The sequence below is a fragment of the Garra rufa genome, chromosome 6 (genome assembly GCF_049309525.1).
Source record: "Garra rufa chromosome 6, GarRuf1.0, whole genome shotgun sequence".
NCBI classification, from domain to species: Eukaryota; Metazoa; Chordata; class Actinopteri; order Cypriniformes; family Cyprinidae; genus Garra; species Garra rufa.
In genome coordinates this window covers 155,649-178,631 of record NC_133366.1, presented here as the reverse complement: position 1 = coordinate 178,631, position 22,983 = coordinate 155,649, and the positions used below count along the sequence as shown (strand labels likewise).

Sequence of the window (22,983 nt, the reverse complement as noted above, 5' to 3'; positions counted from 1 at the left end):
TCGTAAAACAGCTTGCATGATGCAAGCCATGTCCACACGAGCATCAAAAATTGACGTGATTTCTCCTGAAAAAAAAAAAAAAAAAAAAAAAAAAAAAAATATATATATATATATATATATATATATATATATATATATATATATATATATATATATATATATATAAAATGGCTTGCAGGCTCTTACGATAGCAAAAATGCATACCAACACCCTCTTTTAATCATTGGATAATCTTAATGTCTACTGAACTAATGAAAGACCTTAATCTGAATCTCTCTGCCCTCATGTGTATAATCCATGCGAGAAAGAAATCCCAGTGTCACATTGTGCAGCTGTTTGATTAAAGAGCCATTTTCACCTGATCTGACCCTTAAAAGTTACTTTCACTAATGCAACCCAATGAAGTCAGCTAGATTCATTCAGATGTATGTATTTTGACTCAAATAAAGCCTAGAGGTTAAATTTAGTTTACACACAAAATACATTTTTAGATTACATGAACATATGTTTTGACGAAATCGATCCAAAACACAGGAAAAACAATACATATAAATAACAGAAAACTATAAATGAAACATACAGTACAATGTCAAAGTAGCCGCAAAACAAAATAAATGAATATGAATGTGTTGCAGAAGATTATTTAGCTAAAATTATTTTCATATCAATCATTAAAATGTAAAATATATCGAACACTGAGAAAACACACAGACCTAACAGATGAAACTGAGTCAGTGGATCTCCTGAAACAGTGATGACATCCACAGAAGCTTTAATAAGATCACACCAAATGAAGAGCCCAGAGTGTTTCTACAGACCATTACCTTTGACCACACTTTTGCTAAAGTCATCACTGACTCACACATTAACAGACAATACCCATGACCTGTGTTAGAGCCTTCACAAACCTTTAGAGAAGTGCTGACAAAAATTACAATGCATTATATTGAACCTAGATTATGTAACAGGGTTTAAAAAAAAAAAAAAACTGAAATAGGTCTGATTGGTTACCACACCATTAATGTTGTTTGTAATGTTAAAATAATCTGTCCATAATTACAGAAACTTCCCATAAAGCAAACATATTTTAGTTTGTGACTAATGGAGGGCCTGGACATTCATCAGTGTCACAGGGGAAAACATAACATGTTTTTATGCTTATTAATAGTTGTTCATGTAATGCAGGGATTCCCAACCTTTATTTGCCAGCCAAAACATTTTCTTAAAGGACCAACACTGTTGCATGTTCATGGTTTTCTGATGTTAGTAACAGTTACATGTCATGCAGGTAAATAAATCTTTTGTTACTTTTTGTTTAATTATTTTTTGCATAGAGTTAGATTTAAATGAAATACAAAAGTAACCCAACATAATCAAAACCTTGTAATAATTCAATCCTGCATCAATCACAATTATTTTACATTACATTTATTCATTAATTTGCTTTTATCCAAAGCAACTTATAATTGAGGAATACACCAAACAATTCATCATAACGAGGCAAGTAGACACAGCAATTTGAAGATATAAAGCCAGTTTTCTTTTTTGATTTGATGTGGAAATGGTTTCTATATGTGACTCTGTGCTTCATCACACCAACTTGTTAAATCCGACACAGAGATGCTGAAGAATCAGGATAAACCACAATCCCAGCATAGAGGGGTTCAGTGAATGTGGTGTTGTGTGTGTATATGTGTGTGAGTGTGTGTGTGTCACAAACCCTGTAGAAAGAAAGTGTACCGGCTGACCAGTCCAGATACACTCCTACTCTTTTAGATGAAGAAAAAGGAAGAGGATTGTTTTTCTTCTTATTATTGTGCCAAAAAGAGTAAATCTCATCAGAACAGTTCAGACTCCAGGACTTGTCATTGAGTCCAAACCGACAGTCACTCCCACCTTTTCTGCTGATTCCTCTATAAGCCACTGCCACATGACACCAGCCGCTCCATTCAACCTCCCAGTAACAGCGTCCAGTCAGACTCTCTCCACACAGAACCTGCTCCTGGTGTTCAAATCTGTCTGGATGATCAGGATACGGCTGATGATCTTTCAGACATGTTGTTTTTTTGTTCTCCTCAGACAGGATGAGTTGAGTGTGTGCTGTGTTTGGGTCCAGTGTGAGATCACAGGCATCTGAAGACAGAAAGACTGATCAGAACATCTATCATTTTATTAAATATGCACAGGTGTGTGAAGACTTACATTTTCGCTGTCCTGGTGTGATCCTGAAATGTCCTCCATAGTCCAAACTAAGACATGAACATATACACAAACAATGTTCAGTGGACTGCAAATACTTTATTATTGTGTAAAAAAGATAAAGCAGTACCATGGTTTAGGAAAGATGATTAATCAAGATTATTGACATTTTTGTCTTTTTCAGTTTTATTTTTATTTTTTTATGAATATTTTAATAAGTGTTAACTGCATACATTTTGGCACAGGTTATTAAAGTATATTAAAGTAAATTATGTTAAAATATAAATATAATGTAACATTAGGTACAAAAAACAGTTCCTCTCAGGACCTTAACGACAAAAATGTCCTAATTGAAACCCATTAAATGGGCAATTTATAATCCCTGGGCCATTTAACTATAACATTTTGCAATATTTGTTAACAGGCTTTGATTCTGTTGGCAAGGCTTCGAAACTAAAATGCTTAATATTTTCTACTAGATGGTGCCATTTTTCGAGTTTGGCATTTAAAGCAAATACTCGCTTTATTATTTTTTTCTGCTAATGCAAATTATAGTCTATTATAGAGTCAATTGGATAAATTATGCAGCTTTAATTGTGAAGGTGTGTTGATATGGATGTCAGAGTGTGGTTTGTATGTGTGTCCTAAATAAAAAATGTGTGTTTGTGTGTGTACACCTGTAATGTTTGAGAGAGAGAAATTATACTGCACTGCAAATCACAAATTCTACCACTGTGTTTGCCAGCGGAGCATTGCTGGAACCTAATGGGAAAGTGTGGTACTGCACCCAAACAAAATCTTACTAAAAGCTTGTTGTTTGAGATTTCAACCTCACAACCTGTTTAGATTTATGGCTTTCATTTTGAGGTTCAAAATGTTTTAGAAAATATTTATTTTATATAGCAAATTTCTCATAAATCATTTTCATAACCTTAAACCTCTATAATTTTTCTTCCTTGAAATGAGACCAAGCAAGTCTGTACTCCCAAGTTATTTATTTTTTATGCCAGTTTTTTGACACTGACATTTTTGTCCTCTATGAACCTATGCGTAGCTTTTTTTTTTATTATTGATGCACAAGGGGTAAATTATGTATTTTAACTTTAACACAACAAAGTGGACATTTAACTTTTCTGGCATTCTACCTTTTTGTGTAAAATAATACCATATTTCAAATGAAAACCTAAAACTAGGTTGTAGATATTTTGTATAATTAGGTTGTAGTCATTAATGTTTTAATTGTATTTACGCCAAATTATCAGTATCATTCACTGAATTGTCATTGTAAGTGCCTCACTGTAAAAAGATTTTTTTTTATTTATTTATTTTTTTTTTGGGGGGGGGGGGGCTTAATAAATATTAAGCCACAATTTAGTAAATCGTGTAGCATTTAGTCATAAAAAGAACTGGTGCAAATCATTTTCAAAAGGAAACCGATTTTAAACTAAACTTTTACATTTATTACTCTTAGGTGAACCCTTATCACACATACTAACACACATACTGTATGAGTCATAGCTGTCCCACATACTTGAGTATCTGCAGTTTATAGTCTGGATCCTCCAGTTTGTGGTTGAGCAGCTGTACTCCTGATTCTCCTGGGTGATTGTAGCTCAGATCCAGCTCTCTCAGGTGTGAGGGGTTTGAACTCAGAGCTGAAGACAAATAACCAAAGCCTTCCCCTGTCACCATACAGCCAGACAACCTACAAAACAAGAGATTAAATAAGGAATTAGGAACTGAAAATGCAAAAATAATCATCTGCTGATAAGCCTCTAATTCTAAATTTTTAAATCTTACACACCTCAGTATCTCCAGCTGACAGTTTTGACTCTTCAGTCCATCAGAAATAATCTTTACACCAGAGTCCTGCAGGTCATTGTTACTCAGATCCAGCTCTTTCAGGACACAGTTTGAGGACTGTAGAGCTGATGACACTATTTCACAATCCTGAGCAGTGAGATTACAGCCAGCAAAACTGAAAAAGCAAATGACAAAAAAAAAAAAAAAAAAAAAAAAAAAAAACAGAATTAAATTAACCTCATTATGCAATTTGTATTTCAATAATATTAGTTTCATTCTTGTAAAAGAGGTCAAGACATAATGAACTTGAACTAAATAAGAATCATCAGAAGAACAGAAACTGTAATTCAATTCACTCACACAACTTTTCTGCAGTTGCTCACAGCTGGTATTAGTCTCATTCTCCCCTCATCTGATGTGTTGTATTTCTTAAGGTCCAGCTCATCCAGCACCTCCTCTGACATCTGAAGCATGTAGGCGATTGTTGAGCAGTGAGCAGGAGAGAGTTTCTTCTCTGAGTGTTTGTCTGATTTCACAAACTCCTGAATCTCTCTGGACAGAGTCTGATCTTTCACTTCCAGCAGACAGAGGAACAGATTGATGGATCTTTCAGTGGAGAGTCCATGTCCATCTCTGATCTTCTCTTTAATGTACTGTGTGGTTCTCCTGATGCTCTCTGAGCTGTTCTCTGTGTGTGTCATTAGATCCTGTAAGAGTCTCTGATTGGACTCCAGTGAGACGCCCAGCAGGAACCGCAGAAACAGATCCAGGTGACCATTCTCACTCTCTAGGGCTTTGTGTACTGCATCTCTATGCAGATTGTGCATCACATCACAAAACTGCAAAGTATCAATATGTTTCATAACATAATGGTAAAATGCGTAGAATGCAGAGAGAAACTCCTGAACGCTCAGATGAATGAAGCTGTAGACTTTTCTCTGTTGAATCACAGATTCCTCCTTAAAGATCTCAGTGCAAATCCCAGAATACACTGAGGCGTCAGTGATGTCTATGCCGCTCTCAATCAGGTCCTCCTCATAGAACATCACATTGCCCTTCATCAGCTGTTTGAAAGCCACTTCAGCAAGTTTCACAATCACTTCTCTGTCGGACTGCAGGAGTTTCTCTGGATCTCTCTCTTCATACTTCTCGTTCCTCATGTTGATCTGAATCAGCAGGAAGTGGATATACATTTCAGTCAGAGTTTGAGGGATTTCTGCACTCAGATCTTCTTCCAGGAGCTTCTGAAGCACAGTGGATGAGATCCAGCAGAAGACGGGGATGTGGCACATGATGTGGAGGCTTCTTGCTCTTCTGATGTGTGAGATGATTCTGCTGGCTTGATGCTGGTCACTGATTCTCTTCCTGAAATATTCCTCCTTCTGAGGCTCATTGAATCCCTGAATTTCTGTCAGACGGTTGATGTATTTGGAGGGGATCTGATTGGCTGCTGCTGGTCTGGAGGTGATCCAGATGAGAGCAGAGGGAAGCAGTTCTCCTTTCATGAGGTTTGACATCAACACACTCACTGATGAAGACTCAGTCACATCACAAACTTTCTGATCATCTGAAAACATCAGTGTGATTCTGCTTTCATCCAGACCATCAAAGATGAACACAACTTTACACTCCTCATAAATCTTTGAGTCCAGATCTTGAAGTTCAGGATGAAAGTCCAGCAGAAGTCTGTGAAGACTGTACTGATGATCTCGGATCAAGTTCAGCTCTCGAAATGGAAGCACAAACATGAAATCTACATCCTGATTGGCTTTTCCCTCGGCCCAGTCCAGAATGAACTTCTGCACAGAGACGGTTTTTCCAATTCCAGCGATGCCTTTAGTAAGAACAGTCTTGATTTGGTCTTTCTCCTCACATCCTGGTTCAGATGAGGCTTTAAAGATGTCATTACAGTAGATCTGAGTGTCTTGTGAGTGTTTTGTTCTGGCTGATTTCTCCATCTGTAAAACCTCATGCTCTTCATTCACTTCTTCATTCTCTCCCTCTATGATGTAGAGCTGTGTGTAGATCCTGTTCAGGAGTGTTTTATTCTCTTGGAGTTTGTTTCCCTCAAATAATCTCTCATATTTTTTCTTCATGCTGGTTTTGTGCTGGTCTTTGACTCTCTGTAGGTCTCCAGTCTCCAGTGTTTGTTTCTTTGGGACTGCTGTATCTTTGTCCTGCATGATGTAAGTCTGACTGTGGGATGTAGAGGACGGAACAGTTCTGATTGTCATATGCATCTTCTTCCTACTTAAATTAAAAAAGAAAATAGAATCAATTGTAGCTATTAGAATGACCATTAAAAATATATATGATTGATAAATTTCTGGTGCCTATATGTTTCCCATTCCATTTTGGGTTTTATTAAGCGTGTTTTATTTTTTCCCTCTGATCTTATATATATATATATATATATATATATTTTTTTTTTTTTTTTTTTTTTGTGATGCACTACAATAAATTAACAAATAATGTTTAAACTAACAGAAGATCAGAAGTCACTGTTCCATCCCTGAATGCAAGGGGTGGCACCATAGATTTGTTGCTTTTCACAGACACACCACTGGGCCCTGGAGATTTTGATCTCTGTCTTTTCCTCCTGCTGATACTTAAAAAAAAAAAGTATTTCAGAGTAAGTGCAACATAGATGTATACTTATACTTAGTTATTTTAAAATATGCTTTCCATTCAAAGCCATTTAAAACCAGGAATACAACAATCTATTTATCACATGGAGGCAGTAATAATTGCTAAATTGCTAATACACAAAGTTACAAAATTGTTTAGAGTAGAGGCTAAAAAAGAGATGCAAGTATGAAACTGAAAATGTAGGGGAAAAAATGTAAGATTTAATGTACATAAATTACTAGAAAAAAACATAGTGTGGTTTCTTTTAAAAAGTGCTTGCGGAAAGTGTCATCAGATGCTCCTTAACAATTTAAAGAGACCCTGCTAATTGGAAAGATCATTCAACTAATAAGAATCAGGGAAAGTGAAGGTTGTGCATCTCTGTGATGGTAACATAAGATACTACTCACTCATTCCAGCTAATATGGCCAGAGTCTTACCTGAGGTGAGAGGTCACTGATGCATCACTGAAAGAAGAGGACAAATTCTTCATGTGTTGACTGCAGCTTGATTCAGGAGATGGAGAACTCATTTTAGAGTCCTGATCTTCACTCATTTTAAGGTCACTATTCTCCTGTCATGTGAAAGCAGAATAAATAGTTTTCTTTATTTTTCTGTAGTACAATGATACAGTACATCAACAAAGCACCCTATTAATCTGGATGGCATTGCAATCAATTACCTTCCACGTTATAGTAAAGTGACAAAATATTTTTATAACAATATAGTTCATTAAAAGATGTTTTATTTTTCTTCATAATACTTATTTAGAATCATATACAAAAATATTGTGAATGTCTTGCTCACTGTCTATTCACAACACCTCCATTTAACCATTATAAACTATTATAATTGTTTTTACTCAAACAAATAGAAACAAAGCATAAACCTCTAATTCTACCCCATGCTGTCACATGCCAAAACTGCACCATCTGCTTTCAGAAACTGCCACTTAATCACCCAAAATGAACTTGTGCTTTACTACATCTATTTTATTTATTTATTTATTTATTTATTTATTTATTTATTTATTTATTTTCAATATTAAATACTTATTCATTAATGTATTTATCTGGCTGTGAGCTTTTATGCAAATCCAATTCAGAAATATTGATTTGATTACTTGTGAGTTTGAGTATTTTGTAACTTGTATTTTGCTGGACATCTATTGAAACCTAAAATGATTTAGGCCCACAAATTGATCATTTACACGCGGTTTACATTTTTAGCACATTTAATACTTTAGTAATAAAGTGGCAATTGGAATGCCGTATTCAGCATTTATTTTGTACTGTGTCAAATATGCAGCACTAAATCCTGTAAGTGTCTATCGCTTAAGATTTTTTTAAGGCTTCCGTGTACACACACAAACCACTTATTCACTCACTCGCGTTTGTGCAACAATTCAACAAGATCGTTATTGTTGTGCAATAACGCTTCTGTTCATTATGTTAGTGAAATATCTTTAAAAATCATAAATTACCGTCAAACGTATATTTTGTTGAAGCTGATCAAGACATATCCGTATATGCGACAAGTTAACAATTAGCCTTTAAGGATTTTTTTCTACAGTTGTTAATTGTAGTAGATCAAAAATTAAATAACAGTTCACTTTATATGACAAGCCATGAAGAATAAAGTATTAACTTACTATAAAATATGAGGTATCTTATTTTTTCATCGCAAACAGGTTCAGAGACACGAAATGGCGTCTCTAATTATTCTTTTACTTTCGTTTTTGCCTGTCAAAGGTGTTGTCTCGCGTGAAAAACAAACTTACTCCCTCTAGTGGTGCAGAGTGTCATCACATCATGACCGCTGTGGTCACATACAGTGTGTGTGTGTGTGTGTGTGTGTGTGTGTGTGTGTGTGTGTGTGTGTGTGTGTGTGTGTGTGTCTGTGTGTGTGTACCTGGTATTCATCACGTTGTGGGGACCAAATGTCCCCACAAGGATAGGAATACCAGTAGATTTTGACCTTGTGGGGACATTTCTCAGGTCCCCATGAGGAAACAGGCTTATAAATCATGCACAATGAGTTTTTTTGATGAAGTAAAAGTGTGCACAATCTCCTGTGAGGGCTAGGTTTAGGTGTAGGGTAGGTGTAGGGTGATAGAAAGTACGGTTTGTACAGTATAAAAACCATTACGCCTATGGAATGTCCCCATAAAACATGTAAACCCAACATGTGTGTGTGTGTGTGTGTGTGTGTGTGTGTGTGTGTGTGTGTGTGTGTGTGTTTACTGGTTTAACTATACTTGTTAGGGCCAAATGTCCTCACTTAAATAATATGCCAACCCCACTTATAATGACATTTAACTGGTGCACACTAGTTACAAATGCTTACAAATCAGCCAAACCATGTGTTTGCAGTAAGCCTAGTTTGTTTTGCAGAAGTTTCTGTGATGAGTAAACTTAGAGGATAAAAAAATATCATTAACCTAATAGAAAATCAATGGACATCTATGCAATGTGTCTTACCTTGCAGTGTGTCCTAAATGAAGTATAAACTGTTCATGTGTGTCTATTGCTTGCTTCTCACTCCCAGCTCACAGCAATCTGATGATCCAGACAGAACATGGACAGACTCTGGGAGTAGGTGTCAGTGCAAATATTTAATCTTGCAATTGTGGCTATAACCTCATGTCACAGTTGTGAGAAAGAAAGTTGCAACGGCAGGATATAAAATACAAAATATAAAATAAAGTGTTTGAACCTAAATATATGTATCCCATCATATATGCATATATTTCGCACACAATTAATTATAATTTTACCTTGAGTACATTAATTATATCAAGTGTGAATGCACTGTAAAAGGGAAAATACTGTTAATTAAAATAGCAGTTTTTCTTATCTAAAAAAATTCACAACAACAAAAACTGGCAAAATGAGTCCATGAGTGTATTTTACAGATACCTGTTTATATTTGAACATTACCTAAAAGAAAGGAAGGCTAATTTAAAATATTGGTACAGTAAAACACACAAAATTAGTAGCCTATTTAGTTTGGTCAGTATTTGTGGGACTCAAGAAATCATGTTGCGTAATTGGTGCAAATAGTGTGTGTTTTCGCGCTGATGCATTTAAAGGATCAGCATGTCATGCACTGTAAAAAACTGCTGTAAAAAAACGGCCAAATTTTGACAGTAACATGCTGTTTTCCATTAAAACAGTGCATTCTGGGTATTATTTGTCAATATCGAAAAGTAGCCTGCTGCTATGTATCGTGAATTAACAGCGTTCAAAATCGACTCTCAGAGACTGTGTTTAAAATCAAACTCTACACCCTCATTCCCTATGCCCTACATGAGTTTACTAATATAGTCCACCTTACAGAGATAATGAAAACTAATGAGTGACTTCAGACACTGACGACCAGCAGCTGTTAATGAGCAGAATCACTGATTGACAGAGAAACAAGACAAACACAAGAACTATAGAACTGACTTCAGCCACAGCCTTAGATGAAATCAACTGAAAATTTAAACAACTCAACACATTTCTGTCAGATGTCTATAGAAGATCTTATTGAGAATGAACAGATGTTTAGATGATGATGTTTTGTTTTCTTTGTCGATACCATTGTGGAGATCAGTGTTTGCTTTAATTTAATTGGGCTCCTGACTCTTGATGTTTAAAAATAGATATTTTTTTTGTTGTAACTGGGTGTATATGATGCATTAGTGACAGTAATGCTGGTCAGTTGATGATGGCTATTTTTAGTTGAGCATGAACATGATCTATATGTTGTTGTTTTTCTTCCACCAAGTGTGTTACAGCACACAGCAAACTCCCCATTGTTAATTTAACACTCTGAGTGTGGACACATATAGACACTGAAGCTGTGTTGAAGTTAACAAGATAATTAGGTGATTAACAAAGTGATGATTGATCATTATTGAAGATACCTGATGCTAATAAGCAGAATTACCAAAGGAGAAAACCAAAAGTTTTAAGCAACCATTATAGTGGTCAGTGTTTGCATTAGTTAGGCTCTTGACCCTCAGATCTTCAATATTATGGCTTGTCTGGCTGCTGTATTTGAGTAAAAACAGCCAGACATAAGCTCATGTCTTCAGGTGATGATTATGTTTTGACATATTCATTGTTTGACATGAATCACTAAATCTACAATCCTTTGTTTATGTTTGCTAATTGTAACGGCCATTACAAGATATAATAAATCCAGCACTTTCTATTATTTATGGATATATTTACAATACAACCTGTTTTAAACATAAATGTGTCACTTAGGCACACATAGAAATCAAGAATCAGCCCATGAATCTCAACAATGGTGAGAAATGGCATATTCTGATAAACAGATCAACTCTGAACTCTCATAATTTATTCATGCCGCAATGCATGATGGGAGTCATGGATGAGTTCTGATTGGTTACAACACGCTTTTTGATGGTCACCATTGTTGTGGTTCTCATGTTGATTCTTCATGTCTGTGTGTCTAATATTAAATAAGTCCTTTTTTTTTTCATCATCCGTCTGATTATGCCAAAACTGATTGCTCTTTTGTTCAACTTTTCTTGTCTGTAAGGATCACATCAAATACTCACGTCACTATATTATGATTATGTCAAGCACAGTCAATGCCACCTGATGACTTTCGCTCTTGGCTTGTCTGGCTGTTACAACTCAGTAATTGCAGTCAAACAAGAACTAATAATGCAGATCTAAGGGTCAAGAGCCTAACTAATGCAAACATTGACCGCTATAATGGTTGCTTAAGTTGTTTGGTTTTCTCCTTTGGTGATTCTGCTTATTAGCATCAGGTGTCTTCAATAATGATCAATCATCACTTTGTTAATCACCTAATTATCTCATTTACTTCAACACTGCTTAAGTGTCTACATGTGTTAAATAAACACTGGGGATTCTGCTGTGCAGCAGATCTTTTTTGGCAACATGGCAATCAGAAAAAAAAAATGATTCAATAGATAATATTTCATAACTGGATATAACCTGTGTCATTACCAAACCATAGTCAACTCTAGATTTTTTTTTTACCATAACCAGCATGTTGCAAACACACATAATTACAACAACAAAAAATAGCTTTAAAATGTCAAGGTTCAAGAGCGCAACTAAAGTAAACACTGATCTCCACCGTGATAGTGAAAAAAAAAAAAAAAAAAAAAAACATCTAATCCTCTGCAACTCTCTTCTGTAGACGTCTGACAGAAATAAATTCAGTGTGGTAATAAGTGAAGCTGGTAATGCTGTTTTAGGAGTTTAATCAGATCTTGAGAGATTTAATGTCTTCTTTTATTTCAGTTGATTTCATCTAAGGCTGTGGCTGAAGTCAGTTGTTTTTGTGTTTTTCTTCAGCGATTTTGTTTGTTAACAGCTGGTGTTCATCACTAATGCTCAATCAGAACGTGATCAATCATATAATTATCTCATTAACTCAAACACTCTGTAGTGTTGACACATTATAAGTGTTCATTTAAAACTGAGGATTTTGCTGTGGGTTTTAAAGGGTTAAAGATGCACGGTGAAAAAAAACAGCATGAAATGTCATTTAACAGTAATAAACTAATTAATTTACGTCAACACACTGTAGAAAAACAGTAACATGCTTGCAACCAGAGCGAGAAGCCCCTGTCTGCAGCCTGCAGATCGAGGCGGGGCTGAATCTGGGGCGGGGCTGCACGTGTCGCCCCGCCCACATGCCTTCTCATTGGTTGTAGGTAAATGAATAATGTCGAGATTACGTTACTCCCACAGCTCATCTCATTGGTGGCAAAGTAATGACGTTGAGTACATGAAGTTAGGGGAAATGAAATAGCAGATAAAATAGCAAAGGTAGTTACTAAAAATAATCAAATTGATTTTACAGTTATTATTAGAGGAACAAAAATTATTATTCAAAGTAAATTAAAGAAACAATGGCAACAACAATGGGAAGAAAATAGGAAAGGACGATGGTTTCATAAGATTCAAAGGAGAGTGGGAGAAATAAGGTGTACAGAGAGGAATAGGCGAGAAGAGACAATAATATCAAGGCTTCAGTTTGGACACACGGGATTAAATGAAACATTACTGAAAATAGGTAAACATGGCACAGGGAAATGTGAATATTGCCGGCATGAACTAATCATATTAGAATTACCCAACATAACCAAAAGATGGCAGCACAGGATTATTTATTATGCATCTGCCTTTTAAATTCCCTACATTTTTCAAGACCTCTTGCTTTTTGATTAATTATAAAATTACTAGAATAATAAATTATAGTACTTTTACCGTCCTTAAGCATATATTATAGGAAGTGCAGAAAATCATTAAGCTCACACACAAACAGCCTATAAGGGTAAACTATTTAAATACTAATATATATTTCACTACAAATACATTAAATAATTATGGTATAATAATTAAATAATGCACTCAATGTGAATCGATAGGAATATTAAATATTTTATAAAATTTTATAACATATTTTAAGTTTTATCTTGAAATCTATTGATCTATTAACCATACTTGTTCCCGCTGTAGTTTTGTTACTCTAAATTTAGTCTGAATCATTAAAGCTCTTTTTTGCCATCAGCTTGTCAGATGTTTGGTCCAGTTATTACTGTCAATCACAGCAATGAATCGCTCATATTTAGCCTAATTATTCTATTTTTTTTAAACTGGCATCTGTCATTCTTGAAACGGTATACATGGACGTTTGGTCCTCTTAGACAAACAACACTTTTCTTTGAATGTGAATGGATTATGTACAGTTGACCAGAAATGCCTTACTTAGCTGGCTTGACTAAACAAGGAAGTAATCCGATATGGTAAATTAATGGCGAAATTAGAAGAAATTAAAACATGTTTCAACTTATACTTCGGGAAGGGTCAACAGATGGTTATAGGGTGTTATTTAAATTTCTTAGAGAAATTAATGTATTTGAGCACAGAGGACCCAGACTGCTGTTTCGCATGTCACTAAGATCGGGAGTGAGAATCAGAAATAACTGTGAACATTATTATCTTAAATAAATAACAGTGAAATTCATTCATGTGTCGTCATAATTAATTCATGTGTCATAAATGTTTGTATTTATAAACAACTCTGATGTTTAACAACACTTTTCTATTTATTAATTTAATAACATAAGGATAGTGGACACTCTTGCTGATAATTTTCCACATTTATGTATCTTATTAACAATTAAGACAATACTTAAAAAAAAGCTGTAAATAAACACCACTGGTTAACATTGCATAACATGCTTGTAAATGTATGTAACCTTGGACCACAAACCAGTCATAAGCATACGTTTTAATTGAGATGTGTACACATCTGAAAGTTGAATAAATAAGCAAAAGATTCAGCGTTTATATTAAACGTATAATTCATAAGTATAGTTTCCAACTGCATTTGGCGTCAATCCATTTCACTAACCAATGAGATGAGTTGTGGGAGGGATGTTGCGTCGACGTCATTAATCTACCTACTACCAATGAGAAAGCATGTGGGCGGGGCGACACGTGCAGCCCCACCCCAGATTCAGCCCCGCCTCGATCTGCAGGCTGCAGACAGGTGCACTTGACCAGAGCTGCCAGTAGATTACTGTTAATTCAAGAAAAAACAATAATAAACTGTAAAACACAACAGTCAGATTTACTAAGCAAATCAAGGTATTTTCACTAAAATATTAGTGAATGTTCATAGAAAAACAATTATGCAAAGTCATTAACTGGTAAGGAGAGTAAATATTTAATTGTGGCTAACTGGTGTGTTTTTGTACAAGAGAGATCTGTTAGTTTAATTTAGTTTTGTGGGTGACCATTGTGCTGGAGAGTAGAGCTTGTGCTTCAGGCAATGATGAGCCACAAGCACTGAGGTTTTGCTGCTTTATTTAAAGACAGTAATTGTGGAATTGCTGATATAGTGACAATCTCTTTACTAAGCACTTTGTTACACAAATTTGTGCTTTTGTTAGTTAATGACAATCTATAAAGATTTGAGTAAAAGTCGGTTGCTTCCTTATTACACTTTAAGTGTTTGTGGGTTTATATTAAGAAATATTTCTACTTAGTGGACTCAAATAAAAAAAAGTTCACTGTACTAACACCATGTAAACAATATTTTTTTTTTTTTTTTTTTTTTACCTGAATTGGTTTGAAGCAATTGGTTTCCAAAATAAAATGAGTTACCACATGGTATAATAACGGTAACATACTGTAAAAATGAAGAGCTGTTCATTAACGGTAGAGAGCTATAAAATAACAGTATAATGCTGGCAAAAACAGCTGCCAGTAGATTACTGTTATTTTACAGTAGATTACTTTCTTCCCAGACGGGCACAAACGGCTTGATTAGTTCCGGGTTCCACCTTCAGAAAAAACAAAATGTATTGTGATTGGTTAGCAGTCCCACTGCGTTGTGATTGGCAAACAGCAAAGACTGTGTTCCCCCCTGCTGCGCCCCTTCCCAAAGCAGCAAACTAGATTAAAGTGATTTTTAAGTTTTAAATATGGATATTATTCTTAAAAAAACACATCAGATTGCTAAAGGTGGCTTTTAACAACCGCCCTGGAGCCATATGAGGCACTTTTTTTATTATGGGTCGACATGTTTTGGACTGATGGAGAGAAACACTTGTCTGTGCCTTTCAGTTCTAAAGCTTGGGAGAGCCAGGATTATTTTTAATATAACTCTGATTGCATTTGTCTGAAAGAAGGAAGTCATATACACCCAGGATGCATGAAGGGTGAGTAAATAAAATGCTACAGTATTGTTGGTCCTATCGTCAGCCTGCGAGATCGCCGATACGTGATATTATCATTAATGTGCTAATGTATTTAACTACTTACATGCCCAAAACTATAAGGCTAATGAAGCTATCTACACATCAGCCGTGACTGCGTGTGTTTGAACCCTCTATACCACACGTCAATGGTGCGGCTCCAGCATGGATTCCTGAGCAGTTCGCTGACTCTTTAAAGCTGAGACGACCTGTGGCTCGCTGAAGCATCCCAGAAGCGGCTGTCCAAAATGAAAAGGGACTTTTTTAAAACTAAATATCTCCCTTTGGAGTGGACTTTGAGATTTGTAACTTTGTAGATGTTTTTTTATGCCCAAACATACACACCACACACTGGCTAAAGTTCAAAAAGTAAAAAAAAAAAAAAAAAAGCATAATAGGATGCCTTCAAAAGCTTATTTTGGACATGAAATTCTGCAAAAACAGTTTGTTTACAATTAAAAAAAAATGCATTTCAGTATTATAATAATCAGAATTAGTTTACATGGTTATGACTACCAAAAATAACTTTCAGGGAATGTTCTCTCTAGGTTATAAAAATAAAACTTCAAAATAACCTATAGGGAACATTCTGGGAAGGTTCTTTCAAAGTACTTAAATGGACTAAAATCTATTCAAGAGAAAGACTTGGTTCCACCTCTGGTTAAATCATTTCATGAGTTCATGGGTGGAACAAACATATGGCAGGACTTTTACTTTCTGACCCCTGGACTACCCACCTCTGCTTACATACCTCTTAAAGCTCCATTTAGTACTTTGACAGTACATATTAGTACCTTTTCACTTTTGTACCTTAGGGTACCGCCCAGTGACAGAGCTGTACATTTTTTCCTGAGAGTGTAGGAGAACGTTCTGTTTGCTGGATGTAGCCATGGTTCAAGTCAAACACACCTATTCTCTCTGGGAGTGCGTATCCTTGACAACCTTTAATCCCTTGACAATCACATCATTATCTTGCTCTACCCATAGATCTGTATTATAGATTCCCCATTCGACTGCTCCAAGCACATCCTCCATCTAAGCAATAGGGAATCTACCAATACATGTCTATGTTTGTACCTGCAAGAATGGTCATATGACATGTGTTTTCGGTTGTGTAGTGTAGACGGAGATCGTTTCTAAAACACAGTGAAAACCATAACATCATAACAACTTGAGAAGAAGAGACAATGTCTACATCAACAGGTGGTAAGAAATCTTTTTATGCTGAAAGATAAATGGCTTTCAATTATTTTATTTTTTTTTAAGAACTGGTTATTATTTTTGTCATGCATGCTAATTTTTGTTTTCAGGCTAAAACAGCTCAATATACCTCCAACAAGTATAAAATTACATTCTTTCTCTGCAGTGAAAGAAATTGCTGAGGATTTGCAGAACAGCCCTTTACTGTTTTCAAAGGATGTCATGAAGGCAAGTGAAGCATTAAATGGGAAGCAGAAATTCTCCTCTAGGGAAAATTATGACAAATGTTGCACATGTCTTGTGTGTAGCTGTTATCAGGACTACTTATTTACAACATATGAACCTATTGATATTGCTTTTTTTCTTTTTCTATTATCTTAAACGTTTATCTTAAAAACAGATTAAACTATGACCTAATCAAAACTACAACAGACATACTGTTCAAAACACACATTCACTTCAGCGGAGCATTGGAAATGTTGTTATTTTTTGCAGAGTAAAAGAGCACAAAACTGTACTAAATTCCATTCAAAGTGGCCAAGGTTCCCAGGCCTTCTGCTGTCAGTCTGAAGATCTGGCTACACAAGACTAGTGCACATTTGCGGGAAAGTGGAGTCGCACCATGTCTTTACTGCATGTGTGTTATTTAAGCTTATTATTTGTATCCATTTGGTTGTTTTGATTTATCGAAAAAACACCACTAAAAGGAATACATTTTAATCAGCAAAATGGAATAAGTGGATAATTTCACTGGACATGCATGGAGCATGTCAAACCAGAACTAAAACACATACTATAATGTTACAAGCCTCTGCTCTTTTTCTCTTTGTCTCTTTCCTGAGTGCAGCTGCTAGTTGGATGGGGGCAGAGACTAGCATAAACACCTGAGGCCTCTGCCTATTTAAGAGCTGCTGGTGGCACTTTAATGGCGGCTTACCCTGAGAACTCTGTTTTGTGTTTGATTTTGGGTTTTGTTTTCCTTATTTTCTTTTAAGGATGGTGAGCGATTGTTTGTTTAGTTACTACAGAGTACATAGAAAGCATAGGTAAGTGAGCTGACCAGGAAGACTTTCTGCTGTTTAATTTCTTCCTCGGGAGATAGGAAGTTTTTTTTTTTTTTTTTTTTTTTTTTTTAACTCTTTAGAAAGTTGTAGTTTAAATTAGTTCGCTCACCAGTCCTTATTTATGATTTATTTAAGTTTAAATACCTTTCTTTTTCTTTTCTTTTTTTGGTCATATTCTCTTATTCCTACACTGTAAACAAAATCTGTAGAAATTACAGTATTACTGGCAACCAGCTGCAGAACTACAGCAAATTTTTTACAGTGTACAGTAAAACTTTTAACTTATTGCCCTGGCCACTGTTGTATTTGTTGCTTTTAGAATGGCTTTCTTATGTTGGTCCCAAATGGGTCGTAACATAAGTATCTTAAAGGTGCACTATATTGACAAAAGTAATGGGGCATCTGACCATCTTGGCAGCAGGGACTTTAGTGACTTTGTATTCTAAATACATAGAAGTTAATATGGAGTTGGTTCCCAGGCTCTGTGGCATGCTGCTTTTATTGATCAAGTAAAACAATTATTTCCCATGACCAGAGTCTGTGGATGAGTGTATAAAGTTAGGACTGTAACTGGTAAATTTAGCTCAAAGGGAATTGTTTACTGAATGATCTACGGTGGATAATTGATTCAGCCAGAGATTCATGGAACGTATAACTCTGCAATGGATACTAATATCCAAAATATAGCGAAACCACTATTAATGCCACAAGCTGTTCAAAGCTCCTAGTTAGTTGGTTAGACCTGCTTCAGACTTGTGATGCCAGGGTGTCATGGATAGATTTATGACGTTGTCTGGTTATCCTAGGCTTCTCTGTAATTTTCTAAACTTTTCTAAATCGAGTCTTCAATTGTCTGATTCACTCCAATACTCTACAGGACTGATGAGACAATGTTCTGCTTCACTTCATACATGATGTGTGGAAGGAGAATTTTAGAATAACATGACAGCTATTTATGAGATTCTACAAAAACAAGGGCTCTTTTCATGCGTTATGTGACATTAAACCATTTCTACATCATTGCACATGTGTAAAATTTCCTGTTTTGGTTTTCAGTCTGATCAAGTGTTTACAGGGCCCAAATCAATAAACATGTTTCCATTGCTCCAGAGTCCAGTATCAGTGTAATTTAGATGCTCCATTCCACACTTGGTGTTGTACTTGTCAGCGATTATATTGGTCAGCTTCTCAAAACAACATCTTTAGGTCTTCCATGTTATTACTATCTTAAGGGGATCTTATCCCGGTTGATAAATTTGTATTTAGTTAATGGTTAAAAGTCATTAGTACACTTAGCAAACTGATATCATTTGTCTTGTAGATCTTCAATGACCCCATTCACGGACACATGGAGCTGCACCCGCTGCTGGTGAAGATCATTGACACTCCTCAGTTTCAGAGACTGAGACACATCAAACAGCTGGGAGGAACATACCTGGTGTATCCTGGCGCTTCTCACAATCGCTTTGAACACTCTCTTGGGTGAGATATTATTATAATCAAAGCTACTTATTTATAACTCAGAATTCAATGCTGTAAAACCAAAGCTGGTTGTTAACATTCATGTCTCTCTGTATCTTTCGATTCACTTATTGATTGATTGACATTTTAATTTAATTTCATTACAAATGAAAGCTTTAGTATTTCTGAAGTGAACTGTGGTGTTGTTTGTGTGTGTCAGCGTGGCATATTTAGCAGGTTGTCTGGTGAAGACTCTTGATGAAAATCAGCCAGAGCTCCACATTACCAAACAGGATATCCTGTGTGTTCAGATTGCTGGTCTGTGCCATGACTTGGGTAAGGAGCAAATCACTGAGTGGCTTATACATATACGTATATGAATTTGTCATGTTATTATAGACCATTTTATTATTATTATTTGTATATTATATGTATATATATAAAAATGTATATGTACAAAAATGTATATGTACATTTTTACATTTTTTTAGGTCATGGTCCAGTTTCTCATGTATTTGATGGTCTGTTCATTCCCAAAGTTAAGAAAATTAAACAGTCTAAACGTAAGTGCAAACATGTATGTATGTGAAATATGTGTTGTTTGCTACATAATATGACTTGCAAATCACCTGAGAGCTGCTTCATTTTCACAGGCCTGCCTGATGACATCCCTGAAAAGTGGACGGTGAACAATCTTAGTGCTGCAACAAATAATCAGTGACACTGAAAATAGTAGATAGTGAAATTAACTGAAAATGCATTTTATTATAGCTTACACACATATTCTCTTCAGGTTGTGTATGTATTTATGATCTCATCTGTGTTTCTGTCTTTACCAACAGCATGAGCAGATGTCAGTTCAGATGTTTGAGGACATTGTGAAGAGTCTGAAGGCTGAGAATAAAAACGTGTTGAAAGAACATGGACTGGATGATAAAGACGTCACCTTCATTAAAGAGTTAATCGAAGGGGCAGAAACTTCAGTAGAGGTACATACTGATACTCCAGCTGTTTAAGGGTGGTAAGTAGGTTTGACACTTGACTGTAATGAACTCTAAATTACATAAAACCTTTTCTGTTCAGTGGAAATACAAGGGCAGAGATAAAGACAAATCCTTCTTGTATGAGATTGTTGCAAATAAACAGAATCATATTGATGTGGACAAATGGGACTATTTTGCTCGGTAAATATTATTATTCTGAACATTTTCCATTTGATATAAAAATTGCATGATCTCAACATGTATACAGTAGCAAAATTAAGGCAAACTGATAAAGATGATCGTATCAGGCACATATCCATTTTATTTTCATATTTAATGTTTACTTGACATTTACACAGAGACTGTCATCACCTGGGCATTCGAAACAGCTTTGATCATCAGCGTCTGCTGAAGTTTGCTCGAGTCTGTGAAGTGAACGGAAGAAAACACATCTGCTTCAGAGACAAGGTGCCTGATCACACACTATAAATATATGAAACAGATAAGGTTGGTTGTTGGTTGAACTATGTTTTTATATGTGTATATACATATACATATATACATATATTTTTTTTGTTTTTGTTTTTTTCTTGAAGACAATCTCTTATGTGGTAAATGTGAGCCATAAAAGTAACTGAACATTCCTCTAGCACCACGTTGTTTTATTCCCAGGAAATGCATGAACTGGTAAAAGGTTATGTTTGCTTTGGATAACATCTGTAGATACCAGGATATAAAAAGAACATCCTTAGACAAAACTTGTGAATAAAGATGCTTCTATTATTGTATTAGTTTTATTAAAGAGCTGTATCTGTGACACACTGATGTTTGTCTGTCTAACAGGAGGCTGATAATGTTTATGACATGTTTCGCACCCGATACACTCTCCATCGACAGGCATATCAGCACAAGATCTGCAACATCATTGAAGACATGTGAGTCTCTCTGTGCAAGAAGAGGATGTGGATATAAAACACATAGATGTGATTATCCATGATCAGACAATATATTAACATCCTGCATCACTTGTTCTTCAGCATTAGGTAACTGACTGTGCTTCTTTTGCATGATTAAAACACTAACGTGCCTGTTTTTGTTCTCTGTGTTAGGCTTGCAGAAGCGCTCATACGAGCCGATCGTGATCTTCATGAAGGAAAATCTAAAGATATGCTGAAGATTTCTGAAGCCATAAAGACGGCAGAGGACTACAGCAAACTCACAGGTCAGCTGAACCCACCACTAAACAAAAAAGAAGAAACATGGTAGATTTTAACAGTAGTACATAATTCATCTTGAATAAACCATTACAAAACATGTTTTCTTTTTTATGAGATTTGTGGTTATTTGTCTAAATACGAACAAAAACATATTATTATTATTTGCATATAAGACATTGTCAGAAAAGCCTGTTTTGATGATAATAATGAATCTTCTGTTCTGTCAGATGATATCTTTGAGCAGATCTTGTCCTCCACTGCTGACAATCTGAAAGAAGCTCAAGAAATCTTGAACAAGATCATCAGGAGAAAACTGCCAAAGTTTGTTGGAGAAGCTCGACTAACTGAGAAAAGATCAAAGGTTGGACAGAAACTGAAAACAAACAAACAAATAAAAAATGATTTAGTGATATTGGCAACATTCAAAAGATGTAACTTACTAATTACTGAAAGGCCTTGTTTTCAATTATCATTATAATCATGATCTTTTTAAACACTGACTTTCTCAAATCAGAAAGTGCTGGAAGAAACATGGAAAGCTGCATTAGAGAATTACAAACCTACTGACCCGACTGTTTCTCTGAACAATGGAGATTTCTCAGTTTATGTAAGTTATGTTGTATTTCAGTGCTGATCTGTAAACTATAAATTACATTGAATGCTTTTAGATGCAGGTTTTTGGACAGAAATGAGATGTTCTGCTGTTCACTGAATTCACCCCTTCATCTCTCCCTTCATTCCTTCACAAACTATTTCATTTCTCAGGTGGTTGATCTGGATCATGGCATGAAGGACAAAAACCCCATTGAACATGTCTATTTCTACAGCAAGAGGAAACCCAATGAAGCGTCTGCCATTAAAGATTATCAGGTAACCGTGACAATTTATTTCAGATCATCAAGTGTTCATCATAATTTAGTAAAATAAGTGTGATTAATTCCTCACTAAAGTACAATACAGGAGCTTAAATCAATGTATTGTTTGAATGCTGGACTGATGTTTATAGTGCAGGTAATTTACTCCATGTTCAAGTTTCCTTACAATAAAAACTCATTTGTCTCATACTGTCAGCTGTCCAGTTTCCTGCCTGAGAGGTTTAATGAAGAGCTGGTGAGAGTCTACTAAATAACTGATGGGAATAAAGAGGAGGAGAAGAAGAAGGTGGAGGAGGCTGAGAAGTGCTTTCACATCTGGTGCGACTCCAAATTTGGTTTCTAGTGACATTTAAAGTTATGGCTGTGTCTGTAATATCACTCATTGTTTAATTAATAATCTATAGGGGTAGTTTATTTACAAGTAGACAAAATATCAAATAAACCTTGCTCATCTTCATGTTACTGAACAAACACACAGACAGAAAAAAAAATCTATAATGTAAAAGAAGTTAAATAGTACTGATATTATGAGAATTGCAAATGTATCAAACACACTTCTATTTGATCAGTGGAAAGCTTGCCGCTGTCTGCATAAACAGTGACCAACAGAGGTCTCTATCAGCTCTTATCATCTGCGCTTCACCTAGACTTTTATTTTGTAAATGTTCCCCTGAGTCACTTTGCACCTGCTTTAGTTATAATGCTCTGCTTGATATTGAATGTTGAATCAATTATACTGTAATCTCCAGCATCATCAGTTTCATATGAATTCTCAGTTTAGTTTGCTTTGCA

General features: G+C 35.4%; 1 protein-coding gene and 1 pseudogene across 3 annotated transcripts; one reads left to right on the top strand and one right to left on the bottom strand.

Moving 5' to 3' along the window:
* Positions 1-457: 457 nt before the first annotated feature.
* On the bottom strand, positions 458-8,385 carry LOC141336380 (NLR family CARD domain-containing protein 3-like). Of its 3 annotated transcripts, none has more exons than XM_073841966.1 (8): positions 8,282-8,385; positions 7,071-7,204; positions 6,488-6,610; positions 4,363-6,252; positions 4,004-4,177; positions 3,731-3,904; positions 2,203-2,249; positions 458-2,133 (listed from the first exon to the last, which is right to left on the bottom strand). In XM_073841966.1, exons 2-8 carry the CDS (start codon positions 7,184-7,186, stop codon positions 1,604-1,606), a joined length of 3,054 nt encoding a protein of 1,017 aa, XP_073698067.1. In that variant the 5' UTR covers positions 7,187-7,204; positions 8,282-8,385; the 3' UTR covers positions 458-1,603. The 3 variants fall into 3 exon arrangements, with proteins under 3 accessions (XP_073698067.1, XP_073698068.1, XP_073698069.1); XM_073841967.1 differs by having other exon boundaries at positions 6,488-6,604; XM_073841968.1 differs by having other exon boundaries at positions 6,488-6,601.
* An 8,193-nt stretch (positions 8,386-16,578) lies between these two features.
* LOC141336245 (deoxynucleoside triphosphate triphosphohydrolase SAMHD1-like) lies at positions 16,579-22,534 on the top strand (annotated as a pseudogene).
* The last annotated feature ends 449 nt before the right edge of the window (positions 22,535-22,983 follow it).